Source organism: Charadrius vociferus, unplaced genomic scaffold, assembly GCF_000708025.1.
Source record: "Charadrius vociferus isolate BGI_N301 unplaced genomic scaffold, ASM70802v2 scaffold1773, whole genome shotgun sequence".
Taxonomy (NCBI): domain Eukaryota; kingdom Metazoa; phylum Chordata; class Aves; order Charadriiformes; family Charadriidae; genus Charadrius; species Charadrius vociferus.
In genome coordinates, this window is record NW_009647589.1 from 66,019 (window position 1) to 85,797 (window position 19,779).

Here is a 19,779-nt window from a genome sequence, read left to right on the forward strand (position 1 = left end):
AGGAATGAAGGAGGAGACCAAAGACGGAGCTTCAGGGAAAGAATAAATGAGTCTTTGCAGAAGACCTGGAGGAACGAGAGGGTGGGCCCAGAATTCTGCTCCAGCGTGGAGGCAGAGGAGGGGCTCTGCAGCCCAGCGCGTTCCTGAAGGCAGGTGTGCCCTCGCTGCAGCACTTCAGAGCATCGGTCAAAGCAAGTATGCAAACTTGACAGGCGATGGATCACTCAAGAGAAGGCTGGACAGCTTGCTACCAGCCCCTTGAAATGCCAGGGTAACCCGGGGGCTGATGCTTTAGATAAGCCCTTATTCCTTTGTGGGGATTTCTGCAGGACAAACATCTTCCCCGGCCTTGTGACCAGCGATTCAGGTCAAGGATTGTGAGGGCCCCAGTGTTCAACCCTGGGCAGCTGACAGTCGCCTCTGGGCAGCCCGTCTAAGAGCTCAGCACATCCTAAGTGCAGTTTCGAGGCACTGCAGAGAAACGTTCTGGCTCGGCCGGAATAGAAAGCAATTCTTGAAAGTGCTCTTTGTTTCCCTGAAAAATCCAGGCTGGCATTCAGACTCCTGCTTGGGGTTTCAGTCAAAGACGTTAGGACCAAAGTGTCAGAATTCAGAGTGAAAGCTGGAAAGTTGGACTATTTCCTTGTGTCAGAGAAAGCACAGGGAAAGAAAAAAAATACACCCCGCTTAAAAACTTCATGTACATTTGCAAACCCACAAGTCATTAAACACAGACAAAGCCATTAGTTCTGTAGGACCCACAAAAATGTCGTGCTCTCCCCCTGCTGACTCTGCAGTTTGCCGAAAACCTTACTTCCAGCCCAGCACTGTCGTGACTGGTAACACTGGGGCAGAGGCCTGCTAAAAGGCAGTGGATTAAGTTATTGTCAGAAAAAAACCCCAAACATGTTAATTTCAGCCCCACAAAAGCACAGGAATTGCAGAAGGAGAGAGATCAAGTGCAGCAAAAAGCCACTTTGTTTCAGTCCCTGAGGAGGCCAATTCAAACTGGAGCAAAAGGGAAAGCTAAACTTCTAATAGCCTCTGAACGACCCCAATTTTTAAAAAATCAATTCCTGAAGCAACACCTCTATGTGTGTGTTCCTTTTTATTATTATTTTGGTTGAAACCAGAAAGCAGAGGGTCAGCAGCAAGAACCGCATCGCTGAGAAACCCTGTTTATTTTACCCAGCCCAGGCAGGTTGGGATGTAAAGCCCGTGGAGGTTTTATAGGCTGCCTGGATTTCACATTCTGCAGATACAGAACCTGAAGCCCACCAGAAGGCGGACTGGAAGCAGCATTTTATGCACCAAATTAATGCTTCGCTTGCAGCTGGAGGGACAAAAAGAGCCAGTGTTCCAGCACAGGGCTGGCCATGCACTGGGCCAACACCTCCTCCGCTGCTGCGTGCATGCCCGTAAGCGATGCTGCTCAGAGCAGCCGACCAGAACAGCTCCCACCTGTACTGGGAAGACTGGAGGGGGAGGCTGGAGGAGGTGCCGAGCAGTTTCTCTGCTGCAGTCAAATTAACTATGTTCCCAGGCCCCGCCGAGGGCTTAGGGGGATGTCAAGCAGCATCAGCACTGACCTGTGAACAAAGTGCATTCTTGTGGATCTTCTTGTAAATAAGAGCTGGGCAGATAAAACAAATGAGGCTTCCCATCGTCGCACCTGTCAGGCCCAGGACTGTTTCCACTGGCAAAGAAGAAGAAGAGAAGTCAGCAAAAGCCCCTTCCAGGACAGGCAGAGCAGCAGCACGCGGCGGCTGTCCGAGCCCACGGGCAGGCTGGGGCACGAGCCCAGCAGGCCTGGCCATCCCCCCCAGCAAATAAAAGAGACCAGAGAAAACAGCCAAGCAACCAGCCCTTGCCCCCAACTCCTCACTCACCGTTTGGGATCATGATGCCTCCTACCATGGTTCCAAACACAACAGCCAGCGTCAGGGCTTTGAACCGAAGCGGGGGCATATAACCCCCGGCAGCGAAGGTGCCGTCTTTTTGCTGGAAGAGAAAGGGCGGGAGGGGGAGAATAAGTTTAGTTCCTGCATCAGAATCTCAGTTCCTAAGCAATTACCCCAGCAGGTTCCAGCAGTTTCGTCACCTCCACACTATGGTCTCCGCAGAGGGGAATGCTAAGAGGGGGGGCTGTTAGATGTGGTTGAGCAGTTTTAATATGCAACTGCATTTGAACCTTCAAAACAAGAGTGACAGGGGGCATGGAGCCAAAGCTGCTGTTTCCATCCTGCCCCAGATGTGAACTGCACAGCTGTATCCCAGTCCCTGTGCCAGCGCTGCAGCCGCCCAGCCTCAGCGAGCAGCCCCAAGGCCAAGGGCATGAGAAAGACACGCAGCTGAGAAGGCAGGAGGGAGAATGGTCACGGGGGGAAGAGTTCTGGTTTTGCTACTGCAAGGTGTTCCCTAACACCTCCGGGAGCAGGGTTATTCCCACCGTGTTACAACACATGTACCAGCTCCTCCGACTTGGCAGGAGGCACCTTGGCTGGACGGCAGAGGGGATGACCAGTGCTGCTGGGGAGCTGCTGAGACCAGAGGGTTTCCAGATGCCCTCCATTTCCTGTCCCATCCCCATCCTGCGAGTAGGAGGTGGGGAAAGCAAAGGACGCAGCAAACCCACATACCCTGGAGAGCCAGAGAGTCCCCGCTCTCCTGGCCGCACAGATGGGAGAGGAAAGCAAAGTGACCGGTTCAGAGCCCAAAGAGCACCGAGCAGAGCCCAGGCAAGAGCCTCAGTCTTCCCAAGCACTTCCAGTGCTCAGTCCTCTGCACCCACTGGCTTTTACTGATCGTCTTCCCTCATCCTCAAGCCCTCCCAACGTGAGAAAAGAGCTGGGGGCTTCTCACAGGCAGAAGTGGCAGGATTTAGAGCTATAAATTGCTCAAGTTTTATTTCCTGCCCTAAGAGGTTTCTATTTATGCAGATACACAAAGGCCTCAGAACATTCCCACAATCTCTTACTGTTATTTACTGAATACCATCAGCATGCTTAGTGCCGTACAATACACAGAGGAGAACACGCTACTGCCACAAGGGACTTACAGTCTAAATCAGACAGACCAACTATAGTCACAAAGGCCGTCTGAAGATCTGACCCTGGGAAAGGTGAACGTGTGGGAGAGGGCTCTGCTCCACCGCATGCTTCTGCGCCAGAGCAGCACCAAACAGCCCGAGGAGGCACTGGAGGAAGGGGACACCCGACCCCAGAGGGGAGAAGGCCACTCAGGGGGCTACTGACAGAGGTGCAAGGATGAGAATAATAATAAAAGAGCAGAAATGAGCAGGCAGAAACAGAAGCAAGAAGAAATGAGGCTGGGCTGGGCTCTGAGGCCAGGAACAGAAGCTGGAGCTAAATGCAAAGCAAGATCGAGTTGGCCAGCAAAAGGATGCCAGCTGGAGCAGCAGGAAATAAGGAGGCTCCTCTGTTTCCAAAAGCACATTTCTCCCTCTTTCTGAGGGGGAGAACCACCTCGGCTCTGAACTGTGTAACACTTCTGCGCGAGAGCCAAAATCCCCAGGGAAGCAGCAGCCACGGGACTTGGGGCGCAGCAGAGCAACAGCAGGCTTCAGGCTCGCAGCTCCAGCACTTCTGCCCACGAAATTCCTCTGCAGAGAGGACAAGAACCTCAAAGTACCAGAGATTAACTATTCTGCAGAGCAGGATTTACAGGCTGCCACGGGCCTCCCGCCGCACTGTTACCACACACCAGGCACTTACGATTTCACTGTGAGTTGAGGGTTTGTCCCTCTGGATAGCGAGTACCTACCACAAGTCAGAAATATGCAGTTGTCAACGGAGTCTCAGAGAACCAAGGCACGTTTGTAGCCCGGGTCGGCAGCCGGCAGCAGAAGCCAAAAAGTCACAGTAGCCCTTCAAAAAGCAACTTTCAAAGGTGCACACCAAGGCAGCCAGCTGCTCCTGGCCACACAAGAGGATCTTACCTGCTGCTCAAAGAGAAGGGTGTTCAGCGCCTGTCTGCACGGCAGAATCATCATCGGAAACCCCACAGCTACCGACATCATGAATCCCACTCGAATCATCTCCGTCACAAGGTTGGAAGGGAAGTTCATTAGGACGTTCCCAGCAATGGCTTCAGTGTAACTCACGTAGCCAAAGAAGCCCACCTGTCCGGCAGGAGGGGAGGTGAGCGGATGGGGTTTGACTCCCAAGCACATTCATATCTGCTCTTTACAAAAGGGTTGGAGGTCAGCGACCTCCCAGGAGTTAGGACCAGTCAGCCAAGGAGGGAGCCCGGGGCCACCTCCACGGGCAACCTGCCATCAGCCCCCGCTGCAGCACCCCCAAAACGTTGAGACAAATGATTAAAGAATAGCGAGACCTTCCTAAAAGCAGAGGAAGTTTCTCAGCAAATACAGGGGGCTTTCACGGAGGACGCTGCAGCGAGGGAACGCTGCCACTGCCAGTGACAAAGAGCAGTGACACCCTGCTTGCTGCCAGGCCCAGGGAACGGCCCCCTCCGATGAAGGAAGGGCCATAACAATTCCCCGCAGCAGCCTAGCTCACGGGGCCAGGCTCTTCTCAGGAATTATTAACTCGGTTTTATTAACTGGTGCTTTATGAGGCATAACTTCCTTTACATCTTTCCAATTGCAACAGGCTGAAAGAAGCTCTCCTAAACTCTGGGCAGCATCTCCAGCGCCAGGCTGGGCCCTGGAAGGCAGAGAGCGGGCTGATGCGCGGGGAAGAGCTGGGTCTCCACTCTGCCTCCGCCCAAGGAAATGTGCCACGCTGAAAATTTGGACTCTCCAAATGCCTCCTGCACCGTTCGGTTCATCGTCTCCCATCTAATTTTGCTTTCAGCAAAATGACTTATCTTTCAGAATAAATACAGATAAGCAGAAACCAGCCCCATCTGAAGATAAATCATCATCCCCATTGCCCCTCCAGAGCGTGACTTCTGGCAAGGAAAGAGAAGGGGAAGTTTCTTACCGTAATGTAAAAGGTGGTGACCACGTTTAGGGAAGAAGCAAATATGGAGCTCATGATTTTAACAGACGGCTCATCCAAGCTATCATAGGTAGGCAAGACCTGACTGTAGAAAAGGGTAAATTATTTAAGGAAACCTTCTGCAGAGAGAGAGAGAAAAACCCAACTCCAGCACGTTCCCTGCCTCAGCCCAGCAGCGAAGAATCCCTGACACCTTCCCCCTATGGAGCATAAACACTCGCTGCTATTCCACAATTTATATTGCTAATGCCAAGAGATTTCAGAACACTCATAACTTTAAGTGTTGCAGAAATATTCCTGCTCTCCCCACCCCACCACGTGGAGCTAAACGTGTGATGTAAACATTTTGGTTCAAAAGTGTTGCAAAATGAATGACCGTTTGTTCCAGTGAAACACCAGTGGCACCAGGCCAGGCAGCGCATTGCAGATTATTGTTCTTGGAGCTCTCTACGCTGATAATTAAAGCAACGCAGTGTTTACAGAGTAAAAGCAGGAAGAAGGTTAGAGCACCACACTGTCTAAAAGAAAAGTTAAACAAACAAAACTAAATGCAGCGCCTGTCATGTTTCAGCGCTGCTGCTAAAGCCCAGTTCATAGAAAGCTGGGAGCGCCAATTACACGGGATTTGGGGTATTTACAGACTTGGAAAGCATGTGGAATGTACTTTTTGACATCAGGTGCATATTTTAGCAACTCATTAACCTCTTGTTACTTTAATTCAAGTGGCTACATCCTGGCTTCATGTTACTGAAGGAACTCTCACGAGAAGGAGGGGGGGAGTCTCCAGTTAGATGGGAAGGGGGTATCCCCAGCTCCAGTGGGCACAAAGCCATTAACAGAACGTGTGTCAGGCTGAGGCCAAGCAGAAAAATCCTTAACCCTTAATCCCTTAACGTCAAACAGTTCTGCACAAAGGAAGCTGAGCACGTCGGCCCTCAGGAACCCACGAGACACACGCAGGGTCTGCGAATGCAGCACCGGGACGGCTATTCACCGGTGGGGAGCGAGGAGACCAGCTTCCCCAGGAGCCTCTCCATTTCGGATTCATCCCTGCCCTCAACACAAAGACCTCCGCTAGATTAACCGACTATGTCCTGGACTTCAGCCCCACAAGGGGAAGGGGCCAGCCAAACATCCAGGCCCAGGAAGGAGAAAAAAGGAGGGAAGCGGAGAGACTCCACAGTGTGAGGGATGGCACAGCAAGGCCTGGTCCACGTTAGGGCAGGAGCAACAGCAGAGACACAGGGAAAAGTGTCATCTGAAGTTCAGCTGCACCCAGGTCTCCTGTCTCCTGCGATCACCTAATGAGGAATATTTGGCCAACTTGGGTTTGGAGGACCAGCACAGCGTCCCTCAAGCCCCCACAACGCGCCGCTGGGCCCTCCTGACCATCACCACCTCCCAAGGCAGGGCAAGAGGACAAGAAGCATGTGACAAGCAGCATGTCCTGACAGGCCCGGCGTTTATTTTTAAGCAAAATGACTGCATTGAAGACCAGCAAAGGATCAGGGACCTTTCCCCGCGTTATCTGTTACGCTGCACCTCAAAGAGGGAGCAAGCAGATGGCTCCTCCTGAGCAGAGGGCAGGCAAGTCAGCACAAGCACTAAGAGTGGCCTCAGAGAAAGCAGCTTTGCTTTGGAGATGGCCAGAGCTACCTCGGAGTATCTGTTCTTCACCTTCACTCTAGGGACCGCCTTGCAGAGGCTCTCCGAGCCGGCACTGACTCAGCCTGCAGGGAACTGATGCTCACAGAGGCAATGAACGCCCCCCTGACTTTTATCATCCCTGTGAATTCAGCATTTTCGCATCCATCCGCACCAGAACAGCCACCCCCCGCAATGAGAAGTTTTCTCCTGGAAAGCTCTACTGACTCCTCTTTCATGGGAAGGTTCAGCGACTTGACCAAGGTCACGCGAGGAGGCTGCAGCAGAGGTAACCCCGGAGTGCTCGCACTCCCAGCTCTCAGCTCCGCAGCAAATTTCTACCCTACATAACTGTAGAGAAATGACCTACTTTGCAACATCAGCAACAACAGGACAGCTTTTAAAGAGCGAAGGGGATTGAACCCACAAGTAAAGTAGGGTCAAGTGTTTCAAGCTAGAATAATAGTGCATTTATTTGGCCTTACTGTATGCTGCACTATGTGCCGAAGGAAAAGGATTTCTGCTTTATGTTAGAATTATTTTTTAAAATTAAACCTACCTAGCTGACAATAACATGTTTATAAAGATTGACTGGGCTGGGGCCAGTGTATTGCTCTGATGTTTGGAAAAAAACACATAGCTTTAGGTTCAGCTTGCCACGTAAGTGCTGTAATGGAGCCTATATTTAGGTACGTGGACACTGGTCCAGACCAAACGATTTCACTGCATTTCCAGCTCCCAGCAAAATTGTACTGGGTACTGTGTGGGTACCGTAAGAAAAAAAAAAAAAAGGAATTTAAAAACTCTAAAATGTTAACAAGGTAAAGCTGTAAAAGAATACAATTCCCTTCGCCAGTTGTAATGGAGACATTAAACAGCAAGACTGGAACGTGTTCGGGTAGGAACTGAGCTGCCAAGAGAGCCGATAAGTGGAAAATGATGATTTGGATCTTGCGTGTGGGTGTAAACACAGCAGTCTGAACAAATTTTATCTGTCACATTCATTTACTGTTGGCATGCTACCCATTCGCTAGAACTACAGGGGGGAAAGCCCGACTCTGCCAGCCTTCCAAATGAGGATGGTCTTTTCCGTGTCCACATTTGGATTTACACTTCTATTTAAAGTCTGTTACTATTCTGTCCAGACACGTATTGCTCACTTGCCATTTTGGTGCAGAAGGTAATGCTGCTAGAAACGTGAAAATAGCCTGGTCTGCTGTCACGTCCTTCCACGTGCCAACGGAAGCCCTCATTAAAAGCAGGTAACTGGAAATGCGTGAACAATTCTACAAAGTCAACGACTGTGCAATCTTCTGAGGATTCTCAAAGAAATTCAGGGAAGCAGAGAGCAGCCGTGAGTGTACGCTACCCTGCAGGGGGCCCTGCGGCCATTAGGCGACACGGCCCCGCTGCTTTTTCTGGTACTAAATCATTCCCTTCAAGATACTGGGGAAATTCATCACTTACGCAGCTGTACCAGAAGCAACGTGCATTACACTGAGGATCTGTTTGGCCCAAATGATCTTGTGTTGCTCAAGTACAATAACTCCCAAGTGAAATATAACTCCCTCCCCCATCCAGGTAACAAAAGGGTCACAACTGAATGAGATGCTGTACTTCAGTGGGCTGTAAAATATTTTGATTAAAATAGAATAGGAAACCAGATGGTATCTATCCCTTGCAGATCCTCGTGACCCTCTGCCCTCACAAAAACTCACTGCGGACCACAACTGCCAGAAGTGGGAACGGCAGGTACTTACGACTGACAGGCAAAAGACATGCCAAAGATGGGGATGCAGCGAAAAATGCCCTCCCAACGAGTGTAACTAACTCGCTGCAGCCACTGCCCGCTGAAGAGGCCATGCTTGAAGGACGACAGCACGATCTGTAGCCAAGAGAAAGAAAAGGGGTTAAGATCTAACCCAGAACAACTTCACGGCAGCAGTAACACTGGTGCTGGGATAAAAAGCAGCGTGTGGCAGCTCTGAGAGGAACAGCTTACGCTGCCTACCACAGCCCGATCTCTATTACTCAAATTCCCCAGCTCCCCACCCCACCCACACGCTTTATTAAAGCTCGCAGCGACCTCCCAGGGCCCCCTGCCACCAAGGATCCCCGGGTATGTTTTAAAAGATCTATGGCATCTCCCCCTTGTTTGATGCCATCAGACATCATAGCACGCACCAGGGTGGAACAATTTCCACTGACACATTTAACTCTGAGAGTTATTGTTCCCAGCAATTTCTTTTGCAGTCTTTTAAACACGTTTTTAAATCCAAACGGGAAGCGACATTTGCCTTGGAGAGTCCTGTTCAACAGAGAGACAAAGGTTCCTAAAACAGGACCCCCACCTGCACACTGCTAGTCCAGAGCCATTTAACAACAGCAGTTCACCGAAGACAAGGACAAACTTCAGGAAAACGGGGGGAGCGAGGCACCCAGAGGAGGCCAGGGGAGCTCTTTTGCCATTGACAGGGGAACCAGCAGGCATTGGGTTGCACAGGAAACAGAAGGTAAATATGTCTGAATGCCTGTTTATAATATTGCCTGAATGGGGGTTTTCTAATCCCCAGAGATTATGTTTTAGTGCAGCCAACTCTCATGAAATGTTGTGGCTTTCTTAAAGGCACAGCTCCTGGAACACAGCAGTTTTATAAAAACACTCATTTACAGTTTCCAGCCTCCTGACAGAGGCAAGCTCAGAAGCATGACCCAGCACAACCCACGGAAAAAAGTGACGTGGAAAGAATGTTACCACCTCCCTTTTCTTCCTTTTGTTTCAGCCCTTCCAGTCCTGAGATGTGGGAGAGACGGGGCTGGGGCTCCACGAGCAAACCACGTGGGCATCCGCGAGGTGAAACTTGAAGTCATTCAAAAGCAAGTGAAAGTCTCCACCTCTCAGTAAATGGTGCTACACAACGGGGCTTGGCCGAGGCAAACAGGGCAGCTTTGGGTAACTCTCAGCTTACCCTACTTAATCTAAATGGTCAAGAATCCATTCACCTCAGTGAAGAAACACTTTTCTAGAAATATCTAAGAACAAGTATATGCCACGTACCAGACTTAAGACTTCACGAAGCTTTCAATGCTTAAAAATAGAAGTGCTGGTGTCTAACAAATAAAACTACTTGCAGCCTGAAAAACATTAACCATCAGCTGCAAAAAAGCATGCAAAGTACATGCTTGAGTTCTTAACCAGAGCTGCCTCCCCCTTACAGATTAGAAGCGTTGAGGTTTTCAAGGCAAAACACTAACGCATGATCAAAGTCCTCCTGCTTCCAGGCACTCTTCCCCACATCTTCCATCCTTTGATTTAAAGTTCAGAGCCCTAAATTATAGACACCGACAAGCAGAATAAACCACAACTCGATTTGTGGTTTATTATTATTTGTGCCACCACAGTCCCTAGCATTTGTAATTGCTTACAGACCCACTGGCCAGTTCCTACAGCCTGTACCTCCCCACCTCCGCCAGCTCAAGAGCACGGGCACCCGGATCGCTCGTTATGCCCGGCACCAGCAGCGCTAATTATCAGGAAGGACATTTTAAACTTGAGGCCCGCACCTGCAGGCTGTCCCAGCGGGAACATCTGTGTTAAAACAATAGGAAAACAACATTCCCAACGCCAATACTCACCACGAACATGAACACCGTGTAAAAGATCAGAGCCATGGCACTGAATGACTGTATAGAGGCCATCATGTTCCTCTGGAGGCTCAATGGAAGTACAATGCACAGGGAGACAGCAAAGAGCAGAACTATCCGGAAACTGCCCGACACCTGGAAAAGGGACCTGCATAAAGAACTGGAGCACGCAGGATACTCAAAACATCCCACCAAATTAGCATCCCTGACGCCATCCATTTTTCCAGAGTGAGAAACAATGCAAAGCCAGGATGGGTTTCAAAGGTGAAATACTGCTTCTGTCTGTATTTAAAGATTTGATGCTGAAAGCTTGCCATTTCTTTGGCTAGGTCTGTGATTAGCTTATACAGTCACTGGGTGCCACTGTTGCTCTACACAGTGCGTGACAGGTCCATCCTGAAATGGAAGTATTTGGGGGGAGCGTTGTGTTTAAATGCTATTCCAGCACAAGCTATTTTGGTATTTTCATGCAATTAAATAAAAACTAAACTTACGTGGGAAACAAGAGATTGAAGTCTTGAAAATTCTGATCCAGAAAACTAATCAAAACCTCGCATTGGTATTTATTATAGCAGAACACTCTCAAATGCTTGGAAATATTTAATACCTAATTTGGCTGCAGCCACAACGCATCTTTTTAACTTCACAGTCCCTTAATCGGAGCTTAGCAGCATCAGGCAGAGCAGATAGCAGCCCCGCCAAAAATGCTTCCACGTGCCCATTCTGCTTCCCCGCAGGGCCCTCGCGCCGGCCCCCGAGCGCTGCCGCCCGCACCCCGGCTCGCAGCTCCCCAGGAAGAGCAGCAAGAGCCTCCAGCTAATGAGGAGCACTTCTCGCCACCACACGTCTTGAGCCAACACCGGGATCATCACACAGCTTATTCTATCTTAAAGAGGAGGCAGGCGCCCAGTAAATTTGGCCACCAAAATAGGACAAAAATCCCTCTTCAACTAGAGGGCTGCAAGGGGGTGAGAGCTCGGAAAAAGCAACTGTCTGTCACTACCCGTTAGGGGCAGGAATTAAGACAGGAAGCATCATCTCCTCCAGAAATCTGCTCCAGAATTAATAGAGGCCAAGTTGAAAAGAATTCCTTTGTTGAAGTGCCTTATTGGAGGTTTTACACATCTGATTGTTCGCCATATGTCTGGGCTTCCAGGACTTCATAGAGCTAAATGCTCTGTGCGCAAGGCGTGCCGTTAAAGCTCACCATGAGATGACCTCGTGATGCCTCGTGGGCTGCCGAGCGCACTGCTAAGCTCGTTGCTGTATCTGAGGCACACACGGTTCGATGCAAGAAGAATTGGGACCACTGTCTGCATAGGGGATGGCATCCAGTGAGGATTTATTTACCTGAAATCCAAGCAGCCGGGCAAAGAAGTTGGACCCCAAATCACCAATGACAACATAGAAAGCGATGCAAGTTCCCAGCATCAGCCCAATCATGCTGCAAAAACCAACAAAATACACCCAGGTTAGGAGGCCGGAGCAGGAACTCTGGCACGCAGCTCCTGCTCCCGGGCAGGTTTGTGCGAGCAGCCACGTTCCCAGTGGATTTGTGCTCTGCACAGCCCTTGTGAAGTAAAAGGCCTTGGTCATGCTAAAGCTGCCTCAGAGACACCTTGAGGCACTGCTGGGACTGCCGGGACCCCCCCCGCCGATGACACATGAGCAGTGAGAATATCGCTACAGTTCATACACTGGGAGCAAAAGACATCCTACGTACACTGCAGTGGCTGGTGAAGGATTAAGACAAAGGTTGAGCACCAAAAAGGTCTCCAGGGCTACACCCTCCACACAACCGCAACAGCTGAAGATTGCTTAGGATCCTACTGCGCCCCCCGTTTGCCAAGGAACATCCAGAAGAGGTAAAGAGAAACAGCTAAAAGGGTACATTTAAACTGACTTAAAATCTTGCGCAACCACTTGCTTGTGTTCAGAGGTAGGGCAGCCTTGGCGTGCCCTGCTTCAGCACACGCCCATCCTCTAACACAACTTTCTGGACTTTCACGGTGAAGATGAGCCACAGATTTTGCGGAACCCACACTGGAAAACACGTTTGGCAGCCAGTAATCAAGTGGATTTTCCATCTACGGGGATAGAGTGGGCTGGGAGCTCGCTCCCACAGCGGTATGGGCAGGCTGTGCATCACTACCGGTGCTAGAGGGGAGGACCACGCTTTCATCCTCGGGCTTGTGAAGGGCAAGCCACCAGTTCTGCGTTCAACCCAGTAAAATAAAAACCAGAGAACCTCCATCCACCTCGCATCCACACCTAACATCTTGGCTAGAGGTGCCACTCTGGTAACAAGCCATGCATGGGTTTAACTGCTGCTTGGAGCCACAGGAAAAACAAGACCTTGGAGATGGCAAAACTCCTTTATTTCTTGGAAAAACGTTTAAAAGAATCAGCAAGAGGTTCCCTCAGCCCCACGCCCCGCAGCAGGGGCCTACCATGAAAGTCTCGATACCAAATCAGCTCTCAAACTTCACTCCACAAAAATGGACCACACTTTAATGAAAAGATTGTCCTATGCGCTGCTTCTCCTCCCATTCATGATTGCATGGACCACTTTCCCTCCCAGTTCCAATTATATAACATCCCTGTGGCAATTACGGGAATTGCTTGCACGGACAAGTAACATCTGAGAAATATTCTGTGTATTTTTAGTGTTCTGCAGCAGTTTGTAGCTGGGAAGAGGGACGGAGCCAGCACCACTGACTGGCCTGGGCTCAAGACGCCTCCACCAAAGAATCTCTGCTGGAAAAAGCCGTTCTGTAACGACGTCCCATCGCCCACCACAACTGCGGAACAAGACCTGCAGGGGACCTTCTACTTGCATGGGGGTCATCTGAGGGACAGGGGTCTGTCCTGAAAGGGAGACAGGATTCCCCGCACAAGACACCTTCTAACGGCCGGCGCCTCGCAGAGAAAAGCGGTGCCCACTGCGAGAAGCGGGCAGGAGCGGAGCAGCTAAAGGGTGGATCCGAGGTACTGAACGCTCTCCCTCCCACTAACTCACGGCAATCTTGGCAGGGATTTCACCCCTGGAAATCGGCCACAAGCGACATGCCCATGATTTCATAGCACACAGCAGAGCGGGAGATGAGTTCATTCCCCAACTTCTGTGCTCCCACTGCCTGGAAAGCGCTCCTGTCTCCGCTCAGGAACGGGTGGGACACGCTGAAGGCAACACCTGTGAGCTGTGCTTACGGAATCTCACTTAAGCTCTTGTTCAAATTCTAGGTGGCAAGGAAGACTTCTGGGACCAGAGGAGACAGGAGGGTAAGAAACGAGAGCGCAGCAAGGCCACAAGAGGCTACAGAGCAGTATTTTTCATTAAAGAAAACCAAACTATTCAAGATTTAAATAGGCAGCAGATTACCTTGTTTCCACCAACATTTTTCCTGCTTTTCCATAGGCATGAAATGCTGGTGTAAGAGAAAAAAAAAAAAAAAAAGTTGTAGTTAGTAAAGAAAGGTCCAGAAAGTGGCACACGCATCAGTTTGAAATTAAACAATAAGAGTGACAAAGGGCAGTGCAGCAGGAACCCACCAGTGTCATGTTTTGGGGCTGTTTCCCTTGCTCACCCTCCCACTTTCTTTTTCAGACATGCCCTCTGCAAACTGAAAACCACATAAGACAGGAACAAAGATGAGGGAAAGATAGAAAGCAGGTTCTTTTTTTTTTTTCTTCCTATTTAAAAAAAAAAAAAAGTAGTGTGAAGTAGCAGTCACACATGGCAACCATTAAAAGAAAGTCAGCACGGAAGAGAAAATATGCATGTATAAGATGCTGTGTGGCAAAGTTACTGCAGTGCAAAATTTCAATCAAACTCTCATTTTTATTTTTATCTTCCCACTATAACTGAACGTTGCTGGATGGGAGAGCTGAGATGGTGCCCAGAACGTTCAATCCCATACCCAGAATACCCAGTACTCCCAGCCCACACCAAAGGGCTGCTGCCAAGAGACTTTTTTTTTTTTCCCCTCCCATACTTGGGTTGTAGCTTGTAGCAGAAAATGATCAGTAGTCTTTAAATCATCGTGTTTTTTCTTAAAAAGAAAATGCCAAGAAAACTCCGCTTGTATTTTTAGATCTTACTGGGTAGAATGGGAATTGAGACCTCCAGTTCCAAACACAGACCACATTGCCCAACTCTGTCAGTCTTTAACTGTCAGTCCAACATGAAAACCGCCACCCTGGACTCCCCTTTGTCTTCTCCAAAGGTACAGCACACATTCCTGGAGACCGCCAGAAAACAAACTTTATTCGCTTCTGGAAGCATCTTCTGCTATTTTAAATATTAACTTACAAACTCTGATTTCTTTGGACTCTGCTTGAGCTCAAAATTAAGGAAACAAGATGTTCTCCCACAGAATGAGAAAAAAAGGCATGGCAGGAGACCCACAGCAGAAAAATAAACCGGAGCTGCTATGTGGGGTCGCACCGAAAATAGCCAATGGCTCGAACAGCAACCGCACTGCTTCGGCCTCCAGCTCTCAGCTCGTTTGGGAACTGCGACGATAAGGGGAAAAGGGAACAGCCCTTAGGGGGTTCAACCACACAGCCAAAGGGCCAGGGATGAGAGAGAGAGAGGAACCAGCGCGAGGGAAACATCCCTCCTGGAGGCCGGGTCATTAATGAGCCAACCTCCAGGACTGCTGCTGCTGCACTGCTCCCGTGAGCTCCTTTTTCGCATCACACAGAAAGGTACGTGCCCCCCGAAAACAGCCACAGCTGCCGGCGACAGCCCAGGCCAAAGATGCTGAGAAACAATCAGTCTCCTTGGCTGTTCTGAAGTGATGTTCTAATGAGAACAAGCCTTCAAACGTTATGCCAGATGTCCCCATCTGGGGACACTGGAAAAATTTGATCCTTTATCTTCTCAAGGAGGAAAGAGACGATGACCATAAAATAAATTGTACAGCTGAGCATCTTTGGAATGGGATCTCTAGATGCCTAACAAGCTGGGCAGAGCTCAATCTGCTCAGTAATTAAAGAAGCCCTTTTAAACCAAGTGTGGTTATTATAATGGACAACCTGTGTTTCAGCACTTTTCTCTGGAGGGAACGGAGCCGAGCTGCCTCCCGGGGCTGCAGCGTGCTGCTGACGGGGTCGGTGCCGAGCACAGGTAGTCTGCAAAGACCCAGGCCGCTCTCAGCTGCTGTAAGGCGAGGCATTAACTCATCTCCTGGTTAAAGTCTACCTGGGAACTGCATCCCGCTTCCCTTCTTATCCACACATCTGCCTGAGGCCCTTCCCTTCCACACAGTGCAGAAGAACAGCAGTGAAGAGCAAAATATTTTTAATACTCAACCCCTTCACGCAGAGCGCTGCCAAGAGAAGACGTCTGGGCTAGATATCAGCCCGTTACGACCCTGGCTCTTTTGTAGCTGTAACGATCGCTCTCAGTGTTCCTCCGGAAGGGACTGGCTGACTGAAGTTAATTTGCAAAACTTTCTTACATCTTTCAGCGCTGCCAAAGCCTCCCACAGAATCAGCTGCAAGGGCTGCCAGGATCTCTCGCAGATGTACCAGGGCACAAGCCCACGGTGACAAAGGCTGTCTGTGTGGAGTTGCTCAACCTTGATGCATTAGGATGCATTATAGGAGCGATGCCTTTCCTCTCAGGGCTGTCCCTCCCGTGGCACCTCTCCCAGGGCAGAGGCATTTCTTTCAGCGCCAGCGTCTGCGTGCCAGGAAGTTTAGAAGCATTACTGGCCCTCTCTGTATTCGAGCCCCTTGGCTTCAGAGAGTGCGGAGGATCCCTTCTTCCCGGGAGACGCTCCAAGGTGGAGGGGACTCTCTGTTCTTCGGGGAAGCGGCACACAAAGACGTGTTGTGAGGGTGCAGGGAGAGGCAACCCAGGCAGCTGGGCTGGGAGCAGTGGGGACAAGTCGGACACTACCTGGGGGTTCCCCCTTCCCTCCAGCATCACAGGCACAGCCTCTAAGACCATGGAACTTCTTGATCTTTTCAATTTCTAGCAGCTATAACTTGGCAAAAGCCAAGACTTGCAGCCTGGTAGCAGCACCTCAGGCACTCCGAGGATGGAGGAAACCCATCTGTCAACAACAGGGTCAGTGAGTAAGCCATGCGTTTCTTTAGCTCTTTTACCAAGGGCAATGCCAGCCAACTCTCTCCTCCCCCAGAGAAATAAGGGAAATGGAGTAAGACGACTTTTCCTGTCCTTTCCCATGCCAACAGAGAGGACTGGAACCCGACCACCTCCTCCTGCCCCCCGAGTCAGTCAGAATCAGCAGAGAGGTCGCAAGCAGAGGCCAACCCTGGCGCCAGTGCAGAGGCAACAAGCTCCGAGGAAGAGGGCTGGCAGGCTCTGCCAAAAACCCACACATGAATCTTGCAGATGTTTTTATTTTCTTGGCCACTTGGAACCTTGCGCGCTGTTTCCTCTCCGCTCTGCCATAAACGCGCACACAGCTCGGATCCCGGCAGCCCGAGCTCCATGCCAGGCTCTCCACTGGCAGAACCCGATGTCCTCGGCAGCACACTGGGTGGGGAAGCTCGCGGCTTTCATGCCGAGACCAATAATTTACACCAGACACCCACTACGCCAGCTCCCGAAAACTTGGGTTTTGATCAGTCAGCGCTGCGTCTCCTCCCCTGCCCTGCAGAGTCAAAACAATTCTGCGCCTATTAACTTCACTGTCAAGAGCAGAATTAAACCCTCACGTTTCCCTGGGGACGTGGGGCAGGGGGGAAGAGACTGACAGAGGAAAACAACGCCAATTGAAAACTACATCAAGAAACCATTTGCTATTCCAACAATATCAGTATGAAAGTTGTAAATTAAGAGGTCAAAGTAAAACCGCAGTTAAAAAAAAAGATGACAACCAAGCCCTAGAGCTGAAAATTCTCACCGAGGCCAGGGTAGGTCCTGCGCTTGCTGAGATTGGCTGATTTCACCAGGAACATGCAGGATTGATGAGTCATCCAAGAACAGAAAATCAGCAGCAGAGCTCCCAGGACAATGCCGCACTAAAAGGGGAGAAGACGGGGGAAGAGACAAGCGCAAGATGGAAAGTCAGTAATTCCACGCAGCCTTACTGCTGACCCTTATCACCTTCAGGCTCCCTCGCATATTTCTAGCCACACTTTTGCCTGTTAAATGAGTTCCCTCGACTTCAGAGCAGCCGGGAGAAACATGGCGTACGAGCACAATTTTACTCTGCAGCCCAAGGACAAGACAGAGCAGCTGCCTGTTTCCCACAGGTTCCAGTTGCACCAATTTAAGCACCAAAGAATGAAGTGGGAGCCATCTGTGGAGCAGAACATCCACAGCTCCCCTCGTTCATCCCCCAGCGGTCTCCGCAGCTCTCAGCAGGTTCACAGAGAGCAAAGAGAGACCACTCCTAACCCTGAGGTGCAAACTCTGTTGTAAACTTATTTAATAAGAACTGTCTGGTAGTGTAAACTAATTACCAAGCTCACTGCCAGCACTGTGCTGCCTTGCTGATTCACATGTTTACAGTGTTCAAACACTGCACGCTTTTTAAGCAGGTGAATGTAAACAAGCACAAGTAATAAAATCATAGCATCATAGAATGGTTTGGGTTGGAAGGGACCTTAAAAATCATCGAGTTCCAACCCCCCTGCCCTGGGCAGGGACACCTCCCCCCAGCCCAGGTTGCTCCAAGCCCCGTCCAACCTGGCCTTGAACACCTCCAGGGATGGGGCAGACACAGCTTCTTGGGGCAACCTGCCCCAGGGGATCACCGCCCGCACAGGCAAGAGGTTCTTCCAAATATCTCACCTAAACCTCCCCTCTTTTGGTTTTAAACCATTCCCCCTCGTCCCATGGCTCCCCTCCCTGCTAATAAGTCCCTCCCCAGCTTTCCTGGAGCCCCTTTAGGCACTGGAAGGGGTTCTAAGGTCTCCCTGGAGCCTTCTCTTCTCCAGGCTGAACCCCCCAACTCTCCCAGCCTGTCCTCCCAGCAGAGGGGCTCCAGCCCTCCCAGCATCTCCAGGGACTCCTCTGACCCCGCTCCAACAGGTTAATGTCCTTCTTGTGCTGGGACCCCCTGAGCTGGAGGCAGCACTGCAGGGGGGGGTCTCCCCAGAGCGCAGCAGAGGGGCAGAATTCCCTCCCTCGCCCTGCTGGCCACGCTGCTGGGGATGCAGCCCGGGACGCGGTTGACTTTCTGGGCTGCCAGCACACGTTGTTGGGTCATGTTGAGCTTCTCATCCACCAACACCCCCAAGTCCTTCTCCTCGGGGCTGCTCTCCATCTATCCTCTACCCAGACTGGAGTTCTGTCGGGAGTACCCGGCCCCGCCCGCGTCTGCTGGAGATGGCGACGAGGGGCCAAGCTGCTGGGCCCGTCGTCCCGGGACGGCGGCGGAGCGCTCACCTGTCTGAAGCAGAAGGGGACGGTGAGCACGCTCACCCCCACGATGCTGTTCACCACGTTCATGATCAGGCCCCAGTTGGAGCCCGCCGCTGCCGCCGCCGCCATGGCCCGCAGCGGGGGTGCCCCCGCAGTTCTGGGTCCGGCTGGCCGCCACCCGTGCCCCCGGTGATATTTTCAGCCGCCCGTACCCGCCATGGCGGGACCGGACCCACCGCCACCCACCCGCCGCCGGCACCGGCCACAGCGGCACTTCCGGGTTCCGCTGCTCCGCTGGCGCTTCCGGGAAGTCGTAGGGCAGGGAAGTGAGAGGGGCGGGGCAGAGCGCCGCCCAGAGGGGCCACTCTTGCCGCCTTGGAGGACCGTGCCCGCTGCTCCTGGCAGGTCTGGGGCGGGGGAGGGACCGGGGGGTCCCCCCGACTGGGGACACCCCCGAGAGCCGGGGACACACAGGGGCATGCAGGCGTCCACATACATGCAGGTGCATGCACATGCATGCATGCAACAGCATGCGCATGCATGCACGCACGCACAAACATGCACACACGTACGTGCATGCAAATGCACATACATGCAAGGACGCGCACATGCATGTGTGCAAATGAATACACATGCATGCACACCCACGCATACATGCAGACACACATGCATGCACACACGCACATACATGCAGATTCATGCACATGCACGTGTGCAAATGAATGCACATGGACACGCACACCCCGCGCTGCATGCACACATGCATGCATGTGCATAAAGACCCACACATGCATGCACGTGAACGCGTGCACATGCATGCAGATGCATGCGTGCAAATGAATGTGCGTGTACACACATACATACGCATGCAGATGCATGCACACGCATGCACACACTGCAGCCACGGCACCCGGGCGGGTGCACAGAGCCCTGGGTGCACATCTGGGCATGCATCCAGCTGTGCACATGCAACACATGCTGCAGGTATGGTCCCCATCTGGTCCCCATCCTGGCCAGCGTGGTGTCCCCAGCCGCCTGTCCTGGGAGGGTTGGAGCACCCTGAGGTTCCTCTCCCCGGGGGTCTCGCCGTGACCCAGCCATGGGTGCTGCACCCTGAGATCCACGCTGTGGCTACGTGCCGCGGGGGCAAACATCTAC

General features: G+C 51.4%; 1 protein-coding gene across 1 annotated transcript in view; it reads right to left on the minus strand.

Moving 5' to 3' along the window:
- SLC38A10 (solute carrier family 38, member 10) overlaps positions 1-18,750 on the minus strand; it is a 37,660-nt gene extending 18,910 nt beyond the window's left edge. Inside the window, exons 1-10 of the mRNA XM_009880982.1 lie at positions 18,646-18,750; positions 17,156-17,273; positions 13,657-13,702; positions 11,625-11,718; positions 10,266-10,409; positions 8,390-8,514; positions 4,968-5,070; positions 3,959-4,141; positions 1,890-2,001; positions 1,590-1,696 (exon numbers count right to left, since the gene is read on the minus strand). Coding sequence (XP_009879284.1) covers positions 1,590-1,696; positions 1,890-2,001; positions 3,959-4,141; positions 4,968-5,070; positions 8,390-8,514; positions 10,266-10,409; positions 11,625-11,718; positions 13,657-13,702; positions 17,156-17,273; positions 18,646-18,750 — 1,137 coding nt within the window. The remainder of the gene's footprint in view (positions 1-1,589; positions 1,697-1,889; positions 2,002-3,958; positions 4,142-4,967; positions 5,071-8,389; positions 8,515-10,265; positions 10,410-11,624; positions 11,719-13,656; positions 13,703-17,155; positions 17,274-18,645) is intronic.
- Between the last annotated feature and the right edge of the window lie 1,029 nt (positions 18,751-19,779).